We start from the raw sequence: 17,425 nt of genomic DNA, 5'->3' as shown, positions 1-17,425 counted from the left end.
CAGAGCCATGTCTGTATCATAAAAAGAATTTGGTAGGACTTCTTCATTCCCTATTTTTTCAAATAGTTTATATGGCATTGGGACTAATTGTTCCTTAAGTGTTCACATGTAGAATCCATCTGGTCCTGTGGATTTTTTCTTAGGGAGTTGATTAATAGCTTATTCTATTTCTTTTTCTGAGATGGGACTATTTAAGCAATTTACATGTAGAATTCACATGTAAATCCATCTGGTCCTGCGGATTTTTTTCTTAGGGAGTTGATTAATAGCTTATTCTATTTCTTTTTCTGAGATGGGACTATTTAAGCAATTTACTTCCTTCTCTGTTAATCTGAGAAGACAATATTTTTGAAGGTAGTCATCCATTTCACTTAGGTTATCAAATTTATTGACATAAAATTGGGTAAAGTAACTCATTATTTCTCTATTTTCTTCTTCATTGGTGGAAAGTTCTCCCTTTTCATTTTTAAGACTACTAATTTGATTTTCCTCTCTCCTTTTTCTAATAAGATTTACCAAAGACTTATCTATTTTATTTTTTTTTATATAAAACCAACTCTTAGTTTTATTTATTAGTTCAATAGTTTGATTTTTTTTACTTTCAATATTATTAATTTCTCCTTTTAATTTTAGAATTTCAAGTTTAGTATTTGATTGGGGGTTTTTCAATTTGGCCTTTTTCTAGCTTTTTAAGTTGTAAGCCCAATTCATTGATCTTCTCTTTCTCTATTTTATTCAAGTAAGCCTCTAACGATATAAAATTTCCCCTTAATACCACTTTGGCTGCATCCCACATATTTTGGTATAATGTCTCATCGTTGTCATTATCTTGAGTGAAATTATTGTGTCTATAATTTACTGTTTCACCCAATCATTCTTTAAAATGAGATCATTTAGTTTCCATTTAGTTTTTTTGCTCTATTTACCCCCAACTTTTTGTTGAATGTAGTTTTTATTGTATTGTAATCTGAAAAGAAAGCATTTATTATTTCTTCCTTCCTGCATTTAATTTTGAGGTCTTTATGTCCTAATATATGGTCATTTTTTGTATAGGTTCCATGAACTACTGAGAAGAAAGTATATTCCATTCTGTCTCCATTCAGTTTTCTCCAAAGATCTATCATACCTAATTTTTCTAATATTCTATTTACCTCGTTAATTTCTTTCTTATTTGTTTTGTGGTTTGGTTTTCTAATTCTGAGAGTGCAAGGTTGAGATCCCCCACTATTATAGTTTTGCTGTCTATTTCTTCTTGCAACTCTCTTAACTTCTCCTTTAGGAAGTTAGATGGTATACCATTTGGTGCATATATGTTTAGCATGATATTACTTCATTGTCTATGCTACCCTTTAGCAAGATATGGTTTACTTCCTTATCCCTTTTAATTAGATCAATTTTTGCTTTTGCTTGATCTAAGATAAGGATGGCTACCTGTAATGAGCTGAAGTTTGAGTTGATGCACTGAGATCTCAAGTACATGAGGCTAAATAGTAATTGGGCTATACTCTATTAATATACATGATTGGATAAAGAATGGTCCCTGCCCACTCTCGTGCAAGTCCTGATGTGTTATAGAGGAAATGATGATTTTGGTGGGTGGAGACAGAGAGAGGAACAGGAAGGGAAGCTGGGAGAGATTGGGCCTGGGTTCTTTTCTCCTAGCTGCTGGTCATGTGGCTGCTGATCCAGCTAGCTTCTTGACTCAGCTGCACACATTGCTATTGCCTATTCTCTTCCACCTCCGATCATTCTTCACTGAGAATAAAGACAGATGATTTTCCCCTAACCCGAATTCCTGACTCCTGCTGATTTAAAAATACACGGTCTTCACAGCTACCCCCTTTTTTTTTTTTTTTTTTTTTTTACTTCACCTGAAGCATAATAGATTCTGCTACAGCCTTTTACCTTCACTCTGTATATCTCTCCCTGCTTTAAATGTGTTTCCAGTAAACAACATATTGTAGGGTTCTGACTTTTGATGCAGTCTGTTATCCACCTCCACTTAATGGGAGAGTTCTTTCCATTCACATTTTATAGCTAAAATTACTAATTCTGTATTTTCTGCCATTTTATTATCCCCAGATTATGCTTTTCTTTTTATTGCCCCCCCCAATCCTCTTTCCCACTTTTAGACTTATGTGCCTCACTTGTATCATGTCGCTCACCCTCTTTAGGATCCCTCCCTTCCCCCTTTGAATCTCTTCCCCTTTCTTTCACCCTTCCCTTAATACTCTTTTCCTTTTCCCTTTTCTTCTCCCTTTTTTTAATGAAGTGAGAGATTTTCTATAAAACAAGTATGTCAATTATTTTCTCTTTGAGCCAACTCTAATGAGAGTAAGATGCACACAATGTTCCTCCCCCTCTCTAAATTCCCTCAGATACGATAGGTTTCCTTTGCCTCTTTGTGAGATGTAGTTTCCCTCTTTTTATCCCCTTTTCCCCCTTTTCTGACATTATTCCTTTTCCATTTCTACTTCCCTTTTTTATGTTATATCAGCAAAATCAAATTATACATGTCGTCTTTTTGTATATCCACAACAGAAATACAGTTCTCAAGAGTTCCTTTTACCTTTTTCTGCTTCTCTTGAGTCTTATGGTTGGAGATCAATTTTTTTATTTAGTTCTGGTTTTTTTTTTTTTTTTTTTCTTAGAAACAAATGGAATTCATCTGTTTCATTAAATGTCCATCTTCTTCCCTGGAAGAAAATGCTTAGCTTGGCTGGGTCGTTTATTCTTGGCTGCATTCCAAGTTCTTTTGCCTTTTGGAATATCAGATTCCAGGCCCTTCGATCCTTTAATGTGAAGGCAGCCAGATCTTGGGTGATCCTTATTGTGGCACCTCGGAATTTGAATTTTTTTCCTGGATGCTTGTAATATTTTTTCCTTAATATGATAGTTTTGAAATTTGGCCACAATATTCCTTGGAGTTTTTATTTTAGGGTATTTTTCAGAAGGTGTTCAATGAATTCTTTCAATGCCTACTTTACCTTCTGATTCCATTACATCTGGACAGTTCTCTTTGATGATTTCCTATAAAATAGTATCTAGGCTCTTTTTTTCATCATAATTTCCAGAAAGTCCAATAATCCTCAGATTATCTCTCCTAGATCTATTTTCCAGGTCTGTCATTTTTCCAAGTAGATATTTGATGCTTTTCTCTAATTTTTCATTTTTTTGGTCTTGCTTGACTGATTCTTGATGAATCATTGATGAATCATTGATTTGTATTTGTTCAGTTCTGATTTTTAATGAGTTATTTTCATTAGCTTTTTTTACTTCTTTTTATATATGTCTAATTGAGTTTTTAAATGAGTTGTGTTGCTCTATGGAATTTTTTTCCATTTCACTAATTTTTTTTTTAGTGAATTATTTTCTTTTTCCAATTCACAAATCCTACTTTCTTGTGAATTCTTTATGTTTTCCAGTTCACAAATCCTACTTTCCTTGGATTTTTTTTACCTTTTCCAATTCACAAATTCTGTTTCCCTGCACTTCCTGGGAATTTTTTACCTTTTCCAATTCATATTTCAGGAAGTTGTTACTTTCTTGCATAGGTTCTCTTTCCTTTCCCCATTTTTCTTTTAATTCTCTTTTGAGACTTTTAATGGTCTCTTCTAGGAGAGCATTATGTGAAGGGAGGCAGATAGCATTCCCCTTTGGGGTATTGTCTGGAGACTGTTTGCTATTAGTCTCCTGGGGGTTGCAAACCTGCTCTTTTTCTGTATAGAAGCTATCAAATATCCTTTTGATTTTTAAAATCATTTTTTAAAGAGTTTAGGGTCTGCCTTCAGGGCAAGGATGTTACCAGCTTCCTCTACAAAGCAGGGAAAGGTCTAAATCAGTTGCAAAGAGCAGGGAGGTACCAATGCTCTGAGAAAAAGTTCCCCACTCCCCAACTGGAAGTAATTCAGAACAGGGCAAGCTATAGAAGTGCCCAGTGGTGAACCCCTCTGTGAGACTTAGCAACTGCCCTCAGGCTAGAGACTAAGCAGTAAAAGTGTCACTAACCCAGGCCAAAGCCCACCGAGGGGCTATGGATATCAGCAGCTGACCAACAAATAGCCAGTTACAAACCGGAAGTGCCTCTGCTCTGGAAGCTGCCAAAGTTCTATTGCCCCAGGCCGAGCCACCTACTGTGCAGATTAGAGGCTACCCTGGGCTGTGCCCCCCTACCATGGAGGTTCATAACTGCCCCAAGGAGCAGCCCCGTAATGTGGGTTGCACAGTTGTGATGTGATCTGTGCTGAGTCACTTCCAGTTTTGGGTGGGTATAACCAGATCCTGTTAGGTTCTGCATTTTTTTAGAGTGGCTTTGAATTCTCTGCTGATCTACTGTTTTGCAAGCAGGGCAGAGCAGTCAGTCTATGCCAATGTCATCTCTGTAATTTTTCTAACCACAGAGACCACTCCTGCCCAATCTGCACAATATATTAGCCTCTAGTTCTCTCCCGGCCTGCGCTGGCCTGTTCCCAGCCCCTCAGGACAAACCTTTTCTGATGAAATTCCAGATTATCTTTGGCTGGTAAATTGTTGTACTTCTAATCTTCATGGGTTTTACCAGTCAAGTACTATTTTTGAGGCTGAATTTAATAATTGGTCATGAGGGTATGAGTTAGAAAAGTTGTGTGTGCTTTCTCCACCATCTTGGCTCTGCCCCAAGAGACAAATATCTTAAGGGACAGAAAAATTTCTTACATAAAAATATTAGAACACAAAGACAGAGATAATTTTATTATTTTCATCTGAAATAAATTTAAGAATTTGAATTTAATTTATGGGTCTAGATAATAAATAAACCATTTACAAGGGATACTTTGTGAGGACTAAAGTAGGGGGTACAGATTTATTGTGTAGATCAAATTAAAAACAAACCAGAATGATAAATTATTGAAATAACTATTTCTGTAGTGAACATATGAACAGGGTCCATATTGACCATTCCAAGGGATCTGCTTTCTTCAAAGTTATGAATGATTTCTTAATTGCCAAATCCAATACCCATTCTCATTCTTCATTCTTCTCAAACTCTCTGCAGCCTTTGACAACATTAATAATTCTCTTCTTCCTGATATTTTCTTTTCTCTAGGTTTCTGGGAAATTATTCTCTCCATCAATCCTTCTCCTGCTATCTATCAGACCACTCCTCACTCTCTTTTCCTAGATTCTCATGCAAATCATGTCCTCTGGTCATAGGTGATGCATATGGTTCTATCCTTTATTCCTCTGACTCCTCCCTCTTTATTACTTCACTTAGTGTTCTCAGTTTGCATAAATTTAATTACCATCTTTATGCTGATTATTCTCATATCTACCTATCCTGTTCTAACCTTTCTGCTGACTTCCAGTCTCATATCTTCAGCTGCCTTTCAGATTGCTCAAATTGCATATACAATAGACGTCTTATACTCAATATGGCCAAAACTGAACTCGTTATTGTCCCTCTAAATATTCCCATCTACCCTGTCCTGCTATCCCTGATAGTGAAACCATCATCCCAGTCTTTCAGGCTGACAAAGGCTAATAACAATTTCTCCCTCCCTCCATCTCTCTCTCTCTCTCTCTCTCTCTCTCTCTCTCTCTCTCACACACACATACACACACACATAAACACACACACACACACACACACACACACACACACCTAATCTATTGCCAAGGCTTTTCAATTTCACCTTCATAACATCTCTTGTGAATATGTTACTTTCTCTCCTCTGACACTGCTACCACATTAGTACAGGCTATCAGTAACTCATACCTAACCTATTGCAACAGCTCAACAGCTTCTGGTAGGTCTGCCTGTTTCATGGCTCTTCCAACTCCTAACCATCCTCCATTAAATCAACAAAATGATTTCCTTCAGTATAGGTCTGACCACCACACACACACACACACACACACTCTCTCTCTCTCTCTCTCTCTTTCTCTCTCCCTCTCTCTTTCTCAATAAATTTCACTGGCTCTGTGTTCCTTCAAGATGAAAAATCAATTAAATCAATCAATCAAATGGCACTGACTTCCCAGTTGTCTCATTAATAAAATAAAAATAAAAAACAACCTCCATTCATAGTTCCAGGTACTTTCTCTAGCTATTCCCCATGCTTGAAATGCTCTCTTCCATTTTTCCTGATGACCTATTGAGTTCTGTTAGATACTAACTAAAATTTCAATTTCTACAAGAAATTCCTCAATCTCTTAAGTATAGTTTCTTCCCTCTTTTTGGTTATTTCCTATTTATCTTAATTGTAACTTTCTAGCATATATATACAATTGTTCTTCTCATTGTCTCACCCATAATATGGTGAGCTTCTTTAAGACAAGGACTGCCTTTTATCTCTTTTTAGAATCCCAGAATTCAGCATATTTAGTGGTACACAATAGTTGATAAATGTTTATTGACTTTAGTAATTGGATGACTTCATACAATCATATTTCAATATGGAATTATTAGAACAAGATATGTGGAATTTTAAAAATAAATAAATTAAAATGATAAAATCTCTTAGTTGATCATTCCCATTTTCCCCCATAAACACAAAGTTCATCTTTAAGAGCAACTGATTTTAGAAGCTTCCCTAAAACATTTTCACTCTCATTGTCTCTCTCTCTCTAGTTTTACTATTTCCATTCCAGTTCTAAGAGATCAGGTTATGAATGCCTTATTCTATAGAAATGACACCAGAATATCTATTTGGAGAAACATGCTCCTGGAATTAGTTGCGTATTCTATTTCTTATAAAAATTTTCACATATTTTAAGTTTTATGCTAAAGATAATTATGGGAAGAATAGTTTTGTTGATGAAAACAGTTTGTGACACATGATGAGTTAAATTCAAATGCTATCATCTCATTTTAGGAATATATATTATATTGATATAATATAAAAGAATAAATAAGCTAGCTAGGAAAGGATGACTTTTCTGATGTCATTTTTTTCTGATATCTTTTCTTTCAGCTATATTTTTTTACTTTGGGGGGAATATTAATATCAATTGTAATAGATGTATGTGTATATTATGGAGTTTAAATGGAATTGGGTAATGAAATCTCAGCATTTTAGAGCTAGAAGGTATAACAGAAATAATTTATTGTCCTCTATTAAATTTAATAAATAGGGATATTAGTTACAAAGAAGAAAATTGATATCCAAGGTCACAGAGCTAATTAGAAGGTAAGCCAGTATCAAGACACAAATTTCCTGATATAAAACTTAGTGATTATTAAACAAGTCATGTTGAATCATAGTACAACTCAATGAACTCAGAATTCATTTGTTGATAAAATCATAAAGACAGATAAATAAGAAGGAAGACTAACAGACACAAGATGGGAAGAAAAACACTAATAGTGATAGTTTCCTTACTCCCACACTAAATTAATTTAAAAATATTTCTTTTTGTATATTATTAAAATTTCTCCCTGAATCCTTTGCTCTCTCATTCCCATATATCCATCCCTTATAAGAATAATTCTTAAACAAAAATAAAAAGTAAAAGTAAAAATAATGATCAAAACACCAAAATATCTGACATTTTATACAATGCTCCACATTTGTGAATTGCCCATTTCTGAAAAACAAGTAGGAGAGATATCTTTTTTTTATTGGTCTCTTCTTTGGAGATAAGTTTGTTCTACACAATTGCAGAACATTTATTTTTAGTTGCTTTGTGGTCCCTATGCTTTCCATTTACATTGTGGTAATTATTTCTATGTTCTCAAAATGTCAATTTAGTTTCACTCTGTACCATTTCATATAGATCCTTTAATGCACTATATAAATCTTTTAGTTATTCCCCAATCATTGGGTATCTATTTTGTTTCCAATTTGCTGTTCCTCAAAAAAAAAAAAAAAAAAAAAAAAAAAAAAAAAAAAAAAAAAAAAAAAAAAAAGTTTGCAGTAGATGTATTAGTGTGTGTGAAATCCTACTTTTATTTATTTTTATCAATGACTTATTTGGGATGTGCCAAATAAATCAAAGAATATAGACATTTCTATCCTTTTATTTCCATAATTTCAGTTTTCTTTCAAAATGGTTGCACTATTTTATAGCTTTACTAAGAATATCACTAATGTTCTTTTCTTCCACAACTGGACTACCCCAACATTAAATCTTCCTTACCTTTGATAATCAGCACATTTGCAGGGTATGAGGTGAATGTTTATACTTTTGATTTACATTTTTATTATCATTAGTGATTTGGATAATTCTTTCATAGTTTCTTAAGAGTATAAAATTCTTCTTTCGGAAATTGTTCAATTTACCATTATTCTATTAAGGAATATGTTTTTGGTGTTCTACTTTTGTACTAATTGTCTGTGTGTTTTATATATTAAGCCAATGATTAGTAAAGATATTTTATTCGAAAAAAATTTTTTCCAGCAGTCAACAGCTAACCTTCTTGAGCTAGATACATTATTTTCTGTTTGTGTGTGCAAAAGCTTTTCAAATTCTTGTAACCAGCATTTTTTTTCTTTTGTAATGATTTTCATTCCTTCTTTGATTAGAAACATATTTCTTGCTCTTAGCTTTAAAAATGTGTGATCTATGTATTTTAATATCTCATTATATAATCTTTGATAGTCCAGTAACTTATACAATTGAATTTATTGTGCTAGTATATTCCTACTTTCTAACAGTATGTTTTTCATTTGCTCAAAAGTGGTAATCAAATAGAGATTTCTTTCTAAGATAATTTAATTTTTTCAGCATTACTGAGCACCAAATTATTAAATTATATTACATTTGTTTTTCTATTGTCATGTCTTTTCTATCAATTTATTTTCATGTTTTTAATTGCTACCAGATGATTTTCAAAATCACTGCTTTCTAATATTTTGAGGTCTAAACAACCTATTCTCTTTTCTTTCATTAAAAAAAAAAAAGTTTCCCTTGTCTAGATCCCTTGTTACTCCAAAAGAATTTCTTTGTAATTTTATCAATTGTTTTGAAGTATCTCTTTGGTAAATTGACAGGGTAGCATTAAAATGGATAATATTGTCATTTTTATTGTAGCAATATAACTTACCCGTAAGAATATTATTAAATATTTTAAAGCTTTTTACTTGAATTATTCTTTATTTTAAAAGAGTATCTTAAATTGGATGCTTTATTTTATCCTTTCTTGATTTTGTTATAGAACTATATTTGCCTCACAAGAGAAGTCGAAAAGGTGTATTCTTTTTCAGTTTTACAAAATAATTTTTCTACTATAGATATTAAAAATCTTCCAAAGTTTGAAAGATTTATCCTGTGAATCCATTAGGAATAGGAGTTTTATTTCTTGTTTTTCCTTCTTCCTTTTGCATCTAGTAGCATTTCTTTATCTGAGATAGAATTATTTAGGATACCTACTTGGTTTTCTGCAATTTTTCAGAACAAATTTTCAAAATATTTATAATTTTAAAAGTAAACCTATTCTGGGCATATAAATTTGATTAGTAACATGATAATTTTGTATCTTCTAGCACTATTGCAATATCACCTTGTTTTATTTTTGTGTGTGTGTGTGTGTGTGTGTGTGTTTTTTTGGACAGGGTTTTTGTCTTCTCTTTAATCATATTGACTTATGGTTTAGCAATTCTGTTAATTTTTCACAAAATTTAGTTCATGTTTTCGTAGCTTTTTGGGTTTTCGACATAAATTTCTTCACTATTTTTCATGTATTTCCCTTTAGGATAATTTTGAGTTTCTTTGTTGGATTTTAATTTGAAATGCATATTCATAACACTTCATTAATTTCTCCTTTTCTATTCTGTTATTGCATCTTTTAGTAATATATTCTTATTCTATTTTAACTGTACTCCCCAAATTTGGTATATCATATGAACATCATTATGAACTTTCATCAATGAATATTAGTTCTTATTTGTTCTTTGTTCATTATTGAGAAATTCATCATTAAGCATCTATTCAGGTGCTTCACATACTTGTACTCTCTATAATTTTTATTATGCTTGATCTATAAGGGATAAATTTAGTTTTTCTCTCCATTTATATTTCTTTGCAATTCTCTCACATCCTAACTTATTATCACTTTTGGAATATATTTCATGTAATACTGAGAAATGTGTACATCCATTATCAATGCCATTGAAAAGGGTTCATAAATATTTTATCTCTCATTTCTCCAGAAATTTGTTCAGTTTATATTTTCTATCTTGATTGTGTATAATATTTACCTAATTCTGAGAAAAAACATCATTAAAGTTTCCTATTATTATTGATACTATCTAAACCTTTCTTGCAATTTGTTAAATTTCCTTAAGAAAAATAAAATAATAGTAGATAAAATAATGTCTGAAACATGGAAGTTAAATACTTATTCCTTTAAGTCCCTTAAAGCAAAATTTTATTTTCTTCTCTATATTTATATTGTATTTTTCTTTTTATATAATCTAATATAAAGAGTGCCTTTTTAAAAAACTTACCTTCCACTGTAAATTTTGTTCAACCATTTGTTTATAATGTGTGTGTGTGTGATTTTTTAGGGAGGTCTAAAATGTCTTTTTTAAACTTCAAATCTATTCATCTTTAAAGGTATAAGTTAGCTTTATAAATTCCATCATATGAATCATAAGTATTAATTTTTTCTTAATTAGAATTTTTTTCATCTCCTTCCTCTTTTAGATTAGCTCTTTGTTTCCGTAATTAGTTTGCTTGGTGTAATAAAGTCAATTCAATTCCTATAGATCATTTTCAATGTACCCTTTTTATTCCATAAATCCTTTACTTAGTTTTGGAGTTTTTCTCACTGGTTCTTTTTCATTACTTCTTTTAGTTATCTAATTCTTATCATTTTCTCCCTTTCTGAACTTTTTGATAAGACAGATTTACTTTCCTTGTTTCTTTGGCCCACAGTGCTCTCTGTTCTGAACTTTCATTCATTAAGTAAGTAAAGACAAGAAAAAAAATATGCACAAAGACTAAAACAGTGTAAATAAAAATAACAAAATAATCAAAAATTTAATATAAAATTACAAGGAAAAAGCTTAGCTTCAAAGAAGGATATGAGAAGAACTATACTTATTTGTTTGGAGGACATGGCTATTAGGGTTCACAAGTGTAGAATGTTTTATTAATTGTCAGATTTTTCTTGATATATTAATCAATTTTACTAATTATTTTCTATATATTTTTTTCTCTGTAAGGAAAATTTTGTTATATCAAATGGCCCTCTGGAAGGGTGAAGAAAAGAATAAAAAATGTAGATGATGTAAAAAGATGTCAAGTGAAAGTTTATAAAAGAAATTAAATATTTTAAAATACCAGATTTATTTGTAATATCAGTATTTTATAGAAAGGGTATAATATAATCGTAACAATTATAATTATTATTATTTCTATCATCCATACTACTGACTTTGCAGATCTTTCTCCTTATGTAACCTGCCCCTTTATTTTTCCACTGGGTTTCACATCTGATAGACCTCTGATATACATTACATAATTAGATGCCCATGTCAGTATTGTGGAAAGACAAAAAAAAAAAAGTATATTGGTTTACCATTCATAATGATAACATTTTAGGGATTTCTCTAAAATGATTTTATTTCTACCCAATGTATTCATTGTGTACATCTAACATGTTTTTAGCAGCCGTGCTGTTCTAAATGTCTTCTTATCTACTGATCTTCATTTGGCAAATATTATGAATATCCCACTAATGAGAACAATTATAATGTTTTTTGTGGCCTATGAGAAATTCATGCCTACATACCTGGTTTAAATTAATCTCTTTTGATGCTTTCATTTCTTCATACTTGCATTTCCAAAGAGACAATGCTGATGCCAGTAACTCAACTTCTTTTTCCAAACATGAACGCATTCTAGGAAGGTTTAAATTAAAACATTTTTAAGATCAGTATAATTGAAACGAAATTGCCTCTCTACTTCTATTCAGCCATAATTAAGTGAAATTCTAAGACTAAAGTACAATTATTTAACCCAGAAATTTAAGAACAAATTGTGCATGCCAGCAAATTCAAAGATGAAAAAAAATCTATATAAGCAAAAATATTTGCAGCAAAATATTTTGTGACATCGAAACATTGGATGCAAAGTGAATGCTTATTGATTTGGAAAGGGTTTGAAGAAATAATAAAATATTATTGTGTATTTAAACACATGGGAAATTCACTGATATATCAAAAGAATTTTTTTTAATTGTTGCAAATCAAAGTAGACAAAAACAAGACAACAATAAGCACAGTGAGTATAGAAGTACAAAACGGTAACTAATCTCAAAATAAATATTGAATCCAGAGGACAGATGGGTATATATGCCAAATGCAGAAGACACATAGAGGGAAAGTTGCTGTTTTAATTAGGTAGGGGTTTTTTGACTATTTTACCTTGGTTCTAAGAATAGTTCTGGGGATAAGGAGTTATAGAGTAGACAGGAAAACCAGATGGGAAAATAATCATAATAAATAAAATATAAAGATTTAACTAAATTTTAAATAAAAAACAAATAAAAGAGAATCTTACAAATAAATGAATAACCATTAGATAGACAATAGGGAACAGAAAAATAAATATATTAGACTTTTATTAGACTACTTCTCCTTTATAACTTTTCTATTATATATTTTATCACTGTGACTTAAAGTTGTTCCTAAGATTTTAAGATCTTGCAATACAAAAAAAAAAAAAACCTTCAGATAGATGATAGATAGATAGATACACATACCCCCCCCCCACACACACACACTGAATTATTTTTAATTTCTCAAGATACATTCTGCCTACAGTGGATACCAAGATCAAAAGATTATAACACTTTCATCACTTTTTTCATAAAATTGCAAAATATTTTTAAAATCGTTGAACCACTTTATACTCTAGCAGTGTCTTTGTGAACCTGTCCTCTCATAGTATTTCCAATATTTTCTATTAATAAATCTTTCATTATATTTTCTGATTTGCTAGTTATAAAATGAATCCATAAAATTGCTTTACCTTAATTTTCTTAGTGATTCAAAATAATATTTCCCAAAATTAATATTTTTCAATATTTTTATAGAGAACTTTTTTCTTAATGTACTTTGGTAACTTCTCTATTGGAGAAAAATTATTCTTTTTATATATTTAGATTTAATTCCTCCTAGATTTTCTTTGTATCAGTAACCATTATCAGAGAGCTCTGATATAGAATCTTCCTAAATTCTACTTCTTATCATACCTTTATTGATTTAATTTATGAAAACAATCTTTCCTATTTCAGGTAATAAAAAGTTGTCCTTTTGTCTTTTATGCTCTCTCCTCTTCCTTGTTTGGTTAGTCATTCAACTTTAAGCCATAGTTACAAATGACACCTCCTTCAGTCATATTCTAATTTGTTGCTGTAAAAGTTATATATTCCTTGATACCTAAGGGATTATCATATAGTATGCTAGTCTATACCTATTTTTGCAAAAACGCTTTCTGTTTTTCCCCAGCACTTTTTTCAAATAGTTTTAATAATTGGGTTTGTTGAACCCTGTTTCACTAAATGTGTTAGTTTTCGATTCTTGCCTATGTAATCTATCATTCTTTCATATTATAAATTTCATAATCAACATATTGTCATATATGTTTAACTATTGGCAGTTTTCATGAATATTGCTTTACAACAAACTCAGAAATCTGAAAGTGCCATTCTTTTCTTTTTCATTTTTACTTTATTCAACTTATTTGATATTCTAAAAAATTTTCCTTATGAATATTTTATATTGTTTTATCTTAACAATGTTGCTTATTTTTTTATTGATATAACAATTAAAATTTGGTTTAATTCATGTAGCATTAATATGTAAATTAATATATTAATATGATATTAGCATGATACAATAGTGTATGTGATAGATTCTATTATTTTTTTTCTTTAGTTCTTTAAACATGTTTATAAAATTTTAAGTATGTCATAATAAACTGATTTCCAAATATTTAATGCATTTCTAGATATTGAGTATTTTAATTTTTTTCTTTCTATCATTTCCTCCATATTTTTGTAATTGCTATTCAGATGTTATGATTGTTATGATTTTATTTAACAGTAAACAATGAACAAACAAAACTCTGTTAAATATTTATTATGTGCTGATTTCTGTACCAGAGATAAAAGAAGGGAAGAACAAATTCTAATAGGACAAGAAGAAAAGAAGTAGTTATACATAGTAAATTAGGGTTAATCTTAAAGAGAAGACAATAACATTAAAGGGGCTTGGGAAAGATTTCTTATAGAAGGTAAGATTATAGCAAAGACTTAAAAGAAACCAGGAATTCTATATTTAAAGATAAAAAAGAAACTATTCCAAATATAGTGAATAGCTCGTGAAAATGTATAGAATTCAGAAATGGGGTGTCCTTTGCAAGGTATAGAAAAAGAATGAATGTTACTGAATCATAGTTTATAGGGAAGCAAGATAAAATAAATGAGAAGGGGGAAGGTAAAGAAGAAAGGGAGGGGAAAAGCAAGTGAAAAGGGAAGGGGAAGAGAGAAGGGAAAGAAGATAAAGGAGAGAAAAGAGGGAGGAGAAAAGAAAAAAGGGGGAAAGGAAAAGATAGAGAAGAGGAAAGGAATAAGCATTTTAAACATTTACTATTTGCTAGGCACTGTGCTGATATTATCTCAATTGATTTTCAATATAATCCTGTGATGTAGGTGTATTTATGATCCTTATTTTATAGTTGAGAAAACTGAATCAAAGATAAAGTGACTTTCTCAGAGTCATACTATTAAATGTCTGGGTTTAGATTTAAATTCAGGCATCCTAATTCTAAATCCTATGTTTGATCCACTGTATTTTTTAATTACCTCTAAATAAGATTTATTTACTAAAATTATAAATGTTCTCAATTATTAAATTTGGCAACTCTCTGAAGTTTTCTAAATAAGCCACATTGAACTTTGGAATTTCATGAAAATAAAAACAATCTCTTCCTTTATACTATTTATACCCCTAATTTATCTTATTATTCTTCCTCTTTTAAGAGGCACTATTCCTCCTGTGGCAAAGAGAGAGAATGGACAGTAGAGAGTGAATAGAATACTGCAATCCTGAATTTGAATCCGCATTCATCTGTGTTATCCTAAATAAATCATTCAATTTCTTTCAGTTTCAGTTACTCATCAATAAAATAGGGTAATATTTCTCAGTGAGTTGTAAGGGCTGATAAAATTATATCTCTATATATAATATATCTATATAAATTATATAACACATAAATGCATATATAGCATTTTGCAAATTTTATACTACATACATATCATTTATATAATATATAAGTATTAGCAATTGTAATAAAGGATGGAGAGCCAGTCTTAAGTTAGAAAGCTCACGGTTCAAATCCTACTTTTACAATTACTGTCTTTTTGATCCCGAGCAAGTCACTTAGTATATCAGTGACAAAAGCAAACTATCTAAGACCACAAATTGTAGAACAATTATCAACCTATATGAAATTAGAGAATGTCCTCATGGGGAATTCCCCATATTAATTTTCTCTTCCAATTTCTCAAAACTATGAAATAATTGTGGATTCTTGAGAAATAATCTTCCTTTCTTTTTCTAAAGTCTTGTTATGTCAAAATTTGTTTTCTTTCTTATTGAAATTTTAAAATTTAAACATGTTCTATAGAATATAAAGCAAGCTTCCTTTTGATATTGTTTTTGTTGGAGCTGATTTATGATTTTTTAAAATATATTATATACACACAAATGAATATATATAGAGAGAGAGCGAGAGAGAGAGAAAGAGAGAGAGAGAGAGAAAAGAGAGAGAGAGAGAGAGAGAGAGAGAGAGAGAGAGAGAGAGAATAAGAATAAGGGTAATTTGTATTCAAAAGTTCTGAGGAATTTTATTATTTACTTCTGTCTAGGCTTAGGCTTTTTCTTTGTTTTGGTTCTATTCTTTACTTATTCTTTTCTTTATAAACTCTATAATTTGCTTTGGCTTATACTAAATTGATGTTTTTTTTAACATTATAATCTTTTGTTGTTTTTTTTTTTCTATTAAATCTTCCACCAGTTAAGTTTTTTTTTTTTTTCAATGATATCTGTCATTCTTTCCCTTGGAGTCTGTTTCCTTAGAGTCATCTTCTATCATGTAAATCAGTTTTCTATGCTTCGCCTTGAATTTTTAAATTCTCTTCTGAGAACTCTAAATGCATTATGATTTTTTTTTTCAAAAATTTCTATTTTTCTATAGAACAATTCTGGAATTTCTTCCCACTGTTCTTGAACTCTGAGGTTTCTGGAGTTTTCTCTATTAGTTGATTATTACTTCATTTATCTTCCTTGTCTAATAATTGTTCAATATGTTTTGGCTTCTCCATGTAATTTTTTTACTCTTTCTTGGTTTTGATCATCTTTTTTCTTGAAATGCTGATCTGTCCCAACATCTAGCTCTATTTTTTCATTTTACTCCTTTCATTTCTTCAAAGATATCTGAGGTTTAATTAGAAGCTGTCTTCAGCATCTTATAATTGGTGGAGTGATAGGGCTTAGTACTTGCCCCTCCCCATTCCCCCCAAAATGTAAAGAAATATATTTCTGACAGTATATATACTCTTTAGATTATTACTTGTATTTTTACATGTTCTTTATTGCCTTTATCTTTTACTCCTCCCCCTACCTAATTCATTATTTTTTTAACATGTTTTATGAACGTTGACACTCAGACATACCATGAAAAAGGAAAAGCAAATAGAGCAGGATTTCTTAACCTGAAATCTGTGAACTTGTTAATTTAAAAAATCCAATAATTTATTAATATTCTTTTTAATTCTAAATACTTTATTTCATTCTGAAAAAGGATCAGTGTGCTATGTCTTTAAATAAAAGCTACTTTTCTTGTAGTCATTCTACACCTCTTTTGCTAGTCATGACTAAAGGTTTTTTTTTCCTTGACCATAAAATATCTTTTAAAAAATAATCTTTTCCAGAAAAGTGATGTATTCCCCCCCAAAAAAAAATAAGTACATGGATAATAATAAAGAGAACTAATGTAATGACTAAAGTGTTTCCAACTATGTGAATAAAGAAACTTAAAATGGTTTCAGTTAATCTGAATATTATTAAAAAAAAAACAAGTTCCTATGATATATATGCAGAAGACAGATTATTAAATGACCTAGTTCATTTTTTTTTCTAAAAAGGTCAATCCAAGTGAATTTGTCACTAGTTTTATTTCTCACTGAAATATTAATGTCTTTTCTTTAGTTTCCTTTATTCCATATCTTAATTCCAAGTATGAAAATCTACTCAGCCAGTGTAGATGATCTACTCATCTATAATTCATTGTTTAAAGAATTGTCCAAAGACCTAAAGAACTTAAGTCATTTATACATATGTACACAAGTAGTATAAGAGACAAGACATTCTAAATGCAAAACTGAAATGTTTGCATTTACTTTATGTTTCTCCATCTAATATTATTTTCTGCT

The 17,425-nt window shown here is 30.6% G+C and overlaps 1 protein-coding gene across 1 annotated transcript in view; it reads right to left on the bottom strand.

Moving 5' to 3' along the window:
- The window catches only part of CCDC102B (coiled-coil domain containing 102B), a 525,678-nt gene that overhangs the window by 398,720 nt on the left and 109,533 nt on the right, over window positions 1-17,425 (bottom strand). The window contains 1 exon segment of the mRNA XM_031946694.1: window positions 11,717-11,825. Coding sequence (XP_031802554.1) covers window positions 11,717-11,825 — 109 coding nt within the window.

Source organism: Sarcophilus harrisii, chromosome 1 (assembly GCF_902635505.1).
Source record: "Sarcophilus harrisii chromosome 1, mSarHar1.11, whole genome shotgun sequence".
Classification (NCBI taxonomy): Eukaryota; Metazoa; Chordata; class Mammalia; order Dasyuromorphia; family Dasyuridae; genus Sarcophilus; species Sarcophilus harrisii.
Note: the sequence above shows the minus strand (reverse complement) of the source record. Positions and strands in the feature narration are given on the sequence as shown.